This window comes from Plectropomus leopardus, chromosome 12, assembly GCF_026936395.1.
Source record: "Plectropomus leopardus strain MGB_pleo_1.0 chromosome 12, ASM2693639v1, whole genome shotgun sequence".
In the NCBI taxonomy this organism is placed as follows: domain Eukaryota; kingdom Metazoa; phylum Chordata; class Actinopteri; order Perciformes; family Serranidae; genus Plectropomus; species Plectropomus leopardus.
In genome coordinates, this window is record NC_142187.1 from 12481376 (window position 1) to 12492928 (window position 11553).

At 40.9% G+C, this 11553-nt stretch overlaps 1 protein-coding gene across 1 annotated transcript; it reads right to left on the reverse strand.

Moving 5' to 3' along the window:
- Positions 1–383: 383 nt before the first annotated feature.
- arhgap30 (Rho GTPase activating protein 30) lies at positions 384–10379 on the reverse strand. Its single transcript, XM_088085512.1, has 14 exons — positions 10269–10379; positions 9334–9667; positions 8374–8476; positions 8095–8239; positions 7790–7872; positions 7342–7449; positions 6681–6799; positions 6403–6577; positions 6069–6166; positions 5730–5801; positions 4664–5395; positions 4359–4567; positions 3639–4249; positions 384–2653 (listed from the first exon to the last, which is right to left on the reverse strand). The coding sequence occupies exons 2-14, from the start codon at positions 9419–9421 to the stop codon at positions 1195–1197; spliced, it is 4002 nt and encodes a 1333-aa protein (XP_087941638.1). The 5' UTR covers positions 9422–9667; positions 10269–10379; the 3' UTR covers positions 384–1194.
- Positions 10380–11553: the final 1174 nt, after the last annotated feature.

The following is an 11553-nucleotide window of genomic DNA, read 5'->3' on the forward strand; positions in this document are numbered from 1 at the left end:
GGATGTGATGTGGGCGCAACTGACGTAACTCATCTAATAAACGTGACTTACAAATATCTCACCATTTCTACCTCCCATTTTAGTTGTTAAAAGAAAAAAAAGAAAACATCTAAAACATCTAAACACGAAAAAGGTATTCATCATGAAAATTAGTAAAACACTGAATACCAGTGATATATAAAAACATAATAATAATGCAATGCTTGGCTCTGTTCCATTTGTCCTGTAGGCTGAGAGGTTTACTTATTTTTCAAAAAAAATTAAATAAACACTGAGAAAAAGGTTGAGCTAAAAATATAATAATTATAACTAATAACAATAATAATAATAATAATAATAATAATAATAATAATAATAATAATAATAATAATAATGGACAGGCATCTTGGAAACATATTTTTATTCACATAATGCCAAACAAACATTTGCAGACATTATTAATTCTCAAAAATGATACATTCAATTTATTATACTGCTCCTTTAAATCTACCATTTAACCATATACTTGCCAACCCTTTATTTATACATATACTGCATACATAAAAATACTTTATATAATTACAAAGTATTGCATAACTGGATGACTAAAGCAAACCAGATTGAGCGTAAAGGCTAATCTTTTCACTTTTGATCAAAACTGAGTGGGATCTTAAATATAATGGACCTATAGTTTGGAAGCTATGAGAGTTTAGGGTTGTGCATGTTATATTTCATCCTCCGCATGTTTCAGCAGCATTTAATCCCACCTCGGTGTTTGTTTTCAGTTTCATTCAACTTAATATCAGGTAACACAATTGCACCTGTTCATTTATAAACTTCTTGATGGGGTGTACTGGCGACTTCGGGGTTAAACACATTGACCATGTCAATGCATTGTCCGTGATTCGAGTCCGGCCAAGCAGGGACCTTTGTTGCATGTCCCCATCTCTTATCCTCATAAGATTTCCTGTCAGCTCTCTAGCTGTGGTATAAAGGGGAAAAATAATCCTCTGAAAAAATACATTTATTACTGCTACTTTCCTGGCTGCACATGTGCATGGTAGAAAAACCACTTAAAAATCTATATGAAAGTATCATTGCATAAACAATACTGCAATTTTTACCCCTCAAAAAAGCCATTTATGCTATATGTAGAAAAATAGCCTAGTTTGTACAGTCATATTTTTTAAATCAATATACAATTTTTTTTTTTTTTTACTGTGCTTCATTTCCCCAATCCCTCTGCCTTTCCTTCTCCTTCTCGCACTCTTTCTCCTTTTCTCGCCTCATGGTTGCTATCGCGACAGCCTCGTCAAAACACATGCTGAGGGGACTGTTTCTACTTGAGTCCCGTGAGGCACTTTCCTCTCCATCCCTCCTCCTGTCCCTCTCTCCTTTCTCTCCTCCTCTGGGTGTCTGCTTCTCCTTTATCCTCCTGCCCTCGTCTTCGCTGTCTCCTGCAGATACTCTGTCCTGCTCCATCGAGAGTCTTGGCGTGATTTCTTTCCCTCTGTCTACGTCTCTTTTCTCTCTTTGTTGCTGCTGCTGTCGGAGGGTCAGGGCAGTTATTTTGCAGTGCTGTGGCTTCGGAGGAACAACTGGAACAGCTTTTACTTGGTAAACCCTCGGGTTTTTGGAGATAATCAGCTTCCTTCCTACTCCGCCTAAGCTGCCGTCACTTTCCTCACACTTCCTGCCCTCTTTCATTTCCTTCATATCACACCTGACCTCTTTCAGTTGTTTGTCTATCCTTGGCGGTGTTGGACATTGCTTATCAGCTCTGTCTTTGTCATTGTTCTCTTTTTCGTTCTCTTCTTCTTTGTCATGATGCTGTGCTTCGTCACTGGCATGCTTCCCCTGAATTGCTTCTTCTAAGTCATTCATATTTGGTACGTTTGTCACATTTTCCTTTTGTGGTGTCTCTGGGTCTGTGAGCTTTTCTTTAGTTGTCTCCATTGACTCCTTCACTTCCTCTACCTTTACTTTAGTCTCTCCTTTGTCAGCTTCCATTATCTGTCCTGAAACCATTGCTACCTGCTTTTCCTCTTCTCCAACATCTTTGATTGTATTTTCCTCCTCAGCAACATGTTCTCTTCCACCCATCCTCTCTTCCAGCTTACTTTCCTCATCCTCTATCACTTCACATATAATATCCTCAAGTTCAACCCAAATCACCCCACTTGGCCCACAAACTGCTTCATCCTGCTCTTTGTCACCTTCCTCTGTCTTTTCTTCCTGTTCTCCATCAGCTATTGCTTCGTTGCATTGCCCAGTGGTTTCTTCCCACATGTTTTTACCACTGTCTTTTATCTCCAGGACCATTTCTCGACATGTGTCCACTACCTCTTCCCTGTCCTCTCCCTCACAACTGTCCCTGTCTTTTATATCACAGGTTCTGTGTTGTTCTGTTGCCCTTAAAGGAAACTCTTCTAAAGAAACGTCATCAGTTTCTTTCTGTGTAGCACAAGGAACTCCATGACAAGATGGATAATTGCTGTGATGATCGTCCAACATGTCCGCCTCCTCCTCCTCGGCCTTCATGTCAGCCACTGTGCTCAATTCGTCATCGCATGGCGGTGGAAAGTCAGCGTAGCAAAGTGTTGATGCCTCTGGAGTGAAAGGTTGTTCTTTGTCACTTTGAGTATCCTCCATGACATCTTCCTCTGTGACTTTGCTGCAGATGAATGACAGAAACATTTTAGAAATACATATCTTGCTTTGGACAACTGTTTGTGAGGTTTGTAAAGTTAATTTTAGTGTATTTAACCTATTTTACATTGGACAGCAGTCTGTTTTGATTCTTGGAGGAGCCGTAGGCTAAACAACATTCAGAGCATCAAAATTGCAGCAAACCACTATTTGCTTTGTAAAGATAAAGTGAAGTAATGGCGTCCTGATCATTCTCTGATCAGGACGCTTTGCTGTGCCTAGCATTGTTAGTGTATGTGTGTATTCTGCTGGCTAGCTCATCGCCACTACTTTGCACTACGCTCATAAAGCAGATATCAGAATGCAGTCATTGCAGAAGCACAGCCCCCATCCTATCTTTCTCCTCACGCAAACAACGCTAGAGCACTTTTGCCATTGTTAGCACTATTTATTAAATTAGCACCATTAGCTGCTAGCCACCCGCTCAGGAGTCTCCATGTTGAGAACCATGTGCAAACAATCCCACCAATTCAACTTTATATATATATATATATATATATATATATATATATATATATATATATATATATATATATATGTACATAATATAAACATAATCTTGCTTTAAATCTACATCAGTTGATTTTTGGTGACTTAGGGGCAGCGCGACAAGCTGCAAACACAACCTTATTATGTTGACCAGCTAGTCTGCCATTTGACACCGCATTGCTAGTGTCCCCTGAAAACAGCTGCCTGTTGCGTGATTGAACTGAAAGACCCTAAAATGCTCTGCATTATCTGTGTGTTCATCACTATATGCAATACTTGTCATATTACATGCAGTTATTTGACCTATATAAAAATTACAGTTAAAGAAGCTTTAAAGGTGCATTTTGTGATAAATACTTCATCAGTACAGCCTGTGACTGACAGAAATGCACTTGCATAACGGAGATATCAGGTCTATATTTTTTTAATATATTGAAATGTCAAATAGGAGTCAGTTTCACCTTTGCCTATTGTTTTCCAGCTGGTCTCTTCCCTGTTGATCTTCCTCTTCTGTCTTTGTTATCTCATTTTCTTCCAGTCCATCTGTATCTTCATTGTCTTTCACTTCTACCTGCCCCCAATCTCCAGCAGTCGATTCTTCACATGCAGAAAATTCAGGGTTCAGTGACGGGCATTCTCTGTCCTCGGAGCTCTGCAATTGTGGTTGAGGAACAACATCAAGAGCACAACTGTCCCGTTTCTCAGAGTCTGGCTCACAAGGCAAATCTTTCAAAATGAAATCAGAGGGGAGGCTTTTATAAAACATGTCGTCTTCATCACTACTGTAATCAATATCATCACTGTCGTCCGCTGCAGCCTCCTCTTCAGAGCAAGAGTCCTCTGATCCGTGGACAGGTGAGGTCATGTAAGGCAAGCTGAGGGATTTAGTGTGCCGGTTGTGTGAGTCCATGCTGAGCGGTCTGTGTGGCTTTAACTCTGTCGGGCTCTGGGTTTGTATCCCAGGGCCTGGTTGCAGGTCTGTCTGCAGCTCTGCAGAATGATGGGAAGCTTGCGCCATGACCTCGTACTCATCATCTGAGTGACCAGGAGGTTCAACGGAGAACTCGTTCACCTGAGAAGTAAAAAGACACAGGAAGTGGAACTTTCTATTAATCTTTCAGAAATACTTTCCACCTTCAGAACAGTCCAAATCTCATCTGTACAGTGAAAACAACACACACCTGATATGAAACACTGCAGTCCATGTGTTCCAGAACGCTGCAGTCCATTTGGTCCAGGAATTCAAAGTTGTCTTGAACATAGCCAGACAGCTCCTGGTCGTCCGCCTCCACTTCAGTCGAGTTGTGGGCATCAGAAGCATCAAACACGCACTCATGAGCATGCAAAGCCACTTCTGGCTGACCATCAGCCAGCTCCACTCCTTTCATGTCTGCAAATGAAGCACGGAGCAAGATTAGACATGAGCTTACATCACCTAAATCCATGTAGTCTTAAGAAAATAAATAGTATGAAAAGACTCAGTTACCCATGTAGTCGTCAACATCCTTGTCATCATCAGCAGTATTATCTTTCTCAGTGTGGGAGTTCAAGCTTTTGGCTCGTTGCTTCCTGGACACACCGATCACCGGCTCTGGGCTCCGTCTACATTCTTCTCTGACCTCCTCCTCTTCCTCCTTCTCTTTCTCTTCCTGCCCACCACCTCCTGCACCTGTATTACCTTCTGCACCCACGACTGCTTCCCCTTCTGTCACTTTCCGACTGTGATTTTTCTCCTCTTCCTCAACCTTTCTGCCTTCTCCCACCTTCCCCTCCATTCTTTTGCTTTCCCTCCTCTCTGCCTCCTTACCTTCCACCCTGTCCCCTCCATCCTTATCCCTGCCGCGGTGGATGACCCTGTCGCCCCCGCCCCCTTGCAGTACCCCTAATGCCAGGTTAGAGGTGATATGCAGGGGTACAGTGACCATGGTGGGCCCCGTGATGTGCATGGCTGCTCTTCGGCCTACTTTAGTGGAGAGTCCTGGGGATCTGGACTGTAGACTCTCGTTGACGCCTAAACCTTCAGGGTCGAGGGAAGTGTAGGTGCCCTGGGTCCCCGCACCCCCACTCACTAACCCTGTTCCCCTGCGGTAGGTTACAGCATATTCACTGCCACCCATTGCACCAGTGGATGCTGTGACCTCTGGGCCAGATTGGGGGGAGTGGGTGACGAGAGGAGACATGTTGGTGGAAGGAGGGCGCTGGGCAGGATGTCTGGATCCTGGAATAAAAAAGACAGATGAGACATGAGGCTACGTGTAACTGTTTTTTTATAACTTTAATCTGATCCAAACTATGACTGTTTTTTTCTGGCAAATTATTTTGTTTTAAAGGGTAAGCACACACAAACCTGAAACACGTTTTTCTTACCTATCCTCAGGTATGTAACCATGAAAAATGTTCACTTTTTATGCACGTTTTCACCTAACTGTCTCTAAAATGTATGTTTGTGGTGCTCTAAGCATTACAAAATTACATTTGAAAAAGACAATTTGCTCTTGTAACATATTATTTGTTGATTGACAAATTTGGGATATGTGTGACATGAGTAGCACCTTCATTTGGATAGGGCGGGGTGCTGAGGGAGTCCATGCTTCTTGCTGGTCTCAAAACAGGTCTTTCTTTCTCTGAAACAAAGAAGTAATTATTAAAGACATTTTTTAAGAAAAAGTCCAAGTTGTCCTAATTTTTACTTCACAATGTGGTTACAAAGTTATACAATCTTAATCATGACTTGTACATTACCAGGGGCCGCATGACTGTAAGAAATTGTTAATCATAGTCATAAGTTTTCAACAGAAATGTCTTTCATTGCCAGAAAAGCGAGTGATCTCCCTCTGCACACAAGGTGGGGAACAACTACCAGGACTAATAACAATAAGGAGGTATGGTACCTTTGGCTGAGTGTTTGTGCCTCCGTCGTGGGTCATGGAATCGTCCTCCGATGTTGAAGATGGACATCCACTTCCTGCCTTTCAGAGATCCTTTTCTCCTGAATGAATATTCATAGAAAAAAAGTCTTAAGAACTTGTTTTAACGATGCAGTGTCATCATGCAGCAAACACTGTTAGCATCATTCCACCACACTGTACATTTAAATTGGATCGAACATTTTACTCATCTTACAGACAGGATGTACCAGCTGATAATTACTGACCTTTGACCTCTGTATGAAAAACTTCTAACTTTTAACCAGATCATATATAACAAAAAAATAAGTCCACTCACTTGTCAGTGCCTTCAATGATAGAGTGGTAGGGTCTTATGGGTAGAGGGCCATCTCCTGGACTGATATTACCAAAGTGGGGGAGAGGCTGAGTAGGACCAGACCTGAAAAACCCTTCATCCTGATTGGGCATCGCTGACGGGGATGGGAGGGACTTCCTTCTCTCACTTGACACTCCTAAATACGGCAGAATTAAGTCAGTGCAGTGTAGTTAGGTGTGTGAAACAAAGTGAAACAAAATACCAATTCAGTCTGATTATCAGACCATAAAGTGTGTTACCTTTTTCAGGGAACAGCTGAGGGACGTGTGTGAGGATGAACTCCACCACGATGGACTGAACCCTGACCTCCATGAAGGCTGCCGTGCCATTAAACCCAGATGCCTCGATGTCCTTCGACCTTAACAAATAGATTGATAGATTGATCAACTGATTGACTGATTGATTGAATGACTGACTGAGTCACTGATTGAGTGATTCATTGTTGAGAAAAGAATGCAAGAAATTAAATCCATGTTGAAAGGGACAAATTAAGGAGGAACATGGGTGAATAAATAAATGGATAGATTAATTAATGACTGAATGAATGGAGGATTTCGACTGATCACCAGATTGAAGGAAATGAAGAGAGAAAACATCTTTTAATTCCAATATCATCAAATGAAACTGCTCTATTAATTAAATATGTGATGAATATTTCATGAACAGCTTAATGGTTGATACATTTTACACAAACCCATTCTCACTCCCAACTCATCAAATACTGACTTTTAGTCAGTGGCCCTCTGTGTCAGAAACAGATGTACCAACACACCCTTTATTTGCGGTATGAGACACACCCTGTGGGTGTATTTGTGATGGTTGTTCAATATTTTGATCAAAGGCATGTCACTCAAGATATAAACAACACATAAAGTATTTCATATTACAGTATAAGCAAACCTGAGTAGATTGGGGGCCCAGACGATGGCCAAGTTCCTGGAGTGCATATTGGTCTCTGAAGAATATGAGGCCATTCTGACGAGATGGCGCATCAGAAACTCCAGAGTCCTGATGGCAAGAGAATGAAAATCAGTGAGTGAGTAGTAAAGTAAAAGTTCTCAAAGCCTTAAATCTATGCATACGGGAAGCTCACTAAATGCAGAGGCAGGCAGACTGTATGTGGATACCCTCATTTTTCCTAAATAGTGTGGACTTTGTAAACCCCCTCAAAACTAATCCAATAAATAAAACACATTCTATGTGTACAAAACTGTAAAGGTACCCACTGGATGCTAGAACTGCAGACAAGTGCAGACTATCACCTGCTCCCTCAAAGCAGAAAAGGTTTTTATGTAGCTGGGAAAGCTGCATTAGATTAATAAAAGAGGCCCTCAGTGCAGCATTGTACCTGTAATGCGGTGCAGGTAGTTCTTTCAGCACATCTCTGATCTTAACCAGCCTCTCCTCCTCCAGCTGAATGGCCACAGCCTCCTGGAAAACAGATGTGTTTGAATAAATATGATAGCTCAATTTATCATGATATTCATTCATTAATTGTTGTAAACGGCACATAGGGAGACCTGGACTCATTTTTAAATATCATAATTTTAGCTGTACAGAGGCTGCACTTTAGATGAAATCAGTCTAGTGCACTCCATGAACACACATGAGGGGGAAAACTGTGTGAGATGTTTGCATGTCTGAGCTACTCACGGCAAACTTGTCATATAGCTGGTATGTGAGCAGAGGGTTTGGCAGCTCCCTGAAATAAGCTTTACACAGAGAGCTGACACAGTGGATGTCCTGCAGGTACACATCCTTGTTTAGATCTGGATTCCCATCACCCTCGAACTCACCCCTGGTTGAATTCACACATAGATTAACATTAGAGAATATCAACACAACACACTCACCTCATTACAGTTGGTGGAATATGCATTTACTGATACAGGTTCAAGTAGAGGCACACAGTTGCACACACACACATCTTACCTCAGTTTCTGTATGTTGGACGACACTCCAGATAACCTGTAGATGCCGTCCACAATTCCATTTTTCTCAACAAACTCACTGCAGCATTGCAGTACCTGAGGAACTATGGGAAATGGTAAATGATTAAGAAATGAAAGAAATAATAACATAACACTAATTAGCAAAATGTTTAGTTTGTTTACTTTTAGCACACACATTTAATTTTTATGTATTTCATCTGAGTGTTATTTGGTGGTCCAGTAGCTCTTTTATGTTGTGTTAACCATGTATATATATATATATATATATATATATAGACAAAGACCATACCCTCACAATGGTACCTATTTATCAATTTGTGGTCAAAACATTGTGTATATTTGTCCTTTTCTGATAATTATTAATAACCAGCATCTTCAAAGAATTTATGAATGTACATGTACCCCCTTGATGATTTCCAAATATGTCATGTATACAGTACATTGTACAATCATGTATTTTTCATATATTATTCATAAGATATTCAAAGTTTGGAGTAAAAGAACTGTATCAAAATCAAGTCAGACAAAATACACGGACATGTATATACACAAACCTAAAAATTACAATTTTTATAACATATAAAAAAACATTTTAAAAACAGGGCAAAGGCTATGCCTGAATTACAGCTGTCAAAAAGTTGTCGACCATCATCCCTGTTTAGTAATGCTCTTACCAGCAATTACGGGGTGACAAATAGAGGACGTCATTTTTGGTTTTGAAATATTTCCAAAATATTCAAAGAAACACGCATTATTTTGCAAGATTAACAAGGACATCTTTTCATATTTATACACATATTGTTATCGAAACATTATATGGTATTTCAGATGTATATTGTGAGACAGCTCTGCAGTTTCTGGTGAGATTACATGCACATCTGCATGGTGTTAAGTGTGTGTCGTAGAGGAAATGGTCATAGGATAAAGTGTATCCACTCACTCTCTTGAGAGGAGGCGGTCAGGTGCTCCAGCAGATCACATCCAAACACCTTCTCTTTGTTCCCCCCTTTTCTCCGTACTCTCCGCATCTCTTCCTGTCTGCTGTTTCACCTCACATTCAGACCGGCCCGGAGCTGCTCTGTGTGCCACCGTCAGACCGACTGACTGTGTGGGTGCTGGATGTGTTGCCCAACTTGTTTAACGTGACGCTGACTTTGTAGAGGCTCTGCACATTTCACAGAATTGACCGTGCTGCTGCTTCTGTTTCCTTTGCTTCAGTGCAGGTGCAGGTTGTTTCCTCTGTAAGCGGCATTGCATTGGAGCTGGAGTTAAATCTGGAGTGTTAGAACATACTTTAGTCGGTCTTCCACCATGCAAAAGCAGGAATAACAAAACCCTAACCCTAACCCTTTATGCAAACACCAGCTTCACATTGCTATCAACAGTGTTCCCCAAAAAAATCAAACAAATGCACCGAATCCTCAGTGTGCATATGTGGCTTTCCACTTCCCCCTGATGTGCTCAATTTATTTTCGAATGAAAGGCCACACCCTTGCCTCGGTACTTCTCCTATTCAGAGAAGTGTGCCAGTGAACATTTCACACAAATCACACCATAATGTCTCTCTGTGCTGGGTGACCCATCTAAACCTGCACTCTCAGCTCCAGCCTGAGGACTGAGCTCAGTACAGGCCTCCCTGCCCGCATGTCACGGCCATTGTGGCCCCGTCTTTCACTGGAGCGGAAGTCAAGCACTCTTAAAGCCTGAACATATAGACTCACTCAGACATTCAAATCTTCCCACCCCCTCCATCTTCCTGACACCTGCCACTGCTCTCCCTCTGTCCACTATCTTTCCCTATCTGTCCACTTTTAGTAACAAGTTTCGACGTAGAAACATTAAGAAATAAAAAGGTTAAAAAGCGAGTGTTCCTACCTTCACTCTGCATCAGCATACAAGAAGCAGCATAAAATGATGACGCAAGAAACCACTAAACTTCCCCTGTTAACTTCCTGAGTGTCTCTCCTTCTCTTGTGTTTTCTCTCTGTATGTGGCCCACGGTTTCTCCGCCTCTGCTGATTGAGTAGGGAAATCAGTTCTGTGTATCTGTACAATGCATCTATTTCCCTTTATGTGCTGCGTTGTGTCTGTGAAGATAAAGCTCAGCATTAGCTTCTCATCCTGACATGGACAATTAATGTACATATTGGACAAATTAAACTCATTTCAGCCCATCTCTTTGCCTTTGTTGCTGTTGTACATCAATGCCACATGCAAATATGATCCCCTGAAAACCAATGCACCAAACAGAGTTTCGGTGAGTACCGTAGAAGTACCTCAAAATGCAACAAAGGCTCAGAAAGTTCTAGCATAATCAACACAGCATGTATCACAATTTGCTTCAATGAGCTACAAACTACTACAAAGCATAACAGAATACAACAATAAACACATTGTAAAGACAAGTAAAAGTTATGAATTTGAAATTTTACCCAAGTAAAAGTACAGAAGTATAAGCCAAAAAATGTACTTTAAGTATCCATACTGTAGTGGTAGTAGTGGTGATGTAGTGGAGTAGAAGTTTATAGTAGCTTGGCATAAAATAGAAATGCTCAAGTGAATTGGAAGTACTTCAGAACTCTACGAAACAGTTCTAAATGTACTTAGTTACATTCCACTATTGTGTTTGTGAGGTTCAGTGAGAAGTAAATACCAGGATGTTACTTTTAGCATTAGTGCACAGCCGGTATGATGAAAAACAGCAGTGCACACAAAAAATCTTAGACAGAGATGCACAGCTGTGGCAAAAATCAGGAAACAATTACAACACATGCGCTTACAGAAACCTCACCTATTTAATGTGGGCAAAAACTTTTTGCCAGTGTTCTGATTGCATTCTGTACTACCAGTACAGTATAATATTTGATGGAATATAATAATATTATAGCCTATATTAATAATATATGATGGGATTTACAGGCTATCTTCATATAAGCCTATTAATGTAATTTTGATCAGTTCAAGGTAGTCTTTTTTTAGGAAATGTGTTCTGTTATTATTGGTATTGAATTACAAAGAAAGCATATCGCTCTATCAGCAACTTTGTCATATTTTCAAATATTTTTAATAACCTGAGTTCACTATGTGGCCCTTGAGGTCGGACTTCCGGCGCTGGGGTCACCGTGCGCATGTTGTCGAATATTTACGGTAATACAACAGG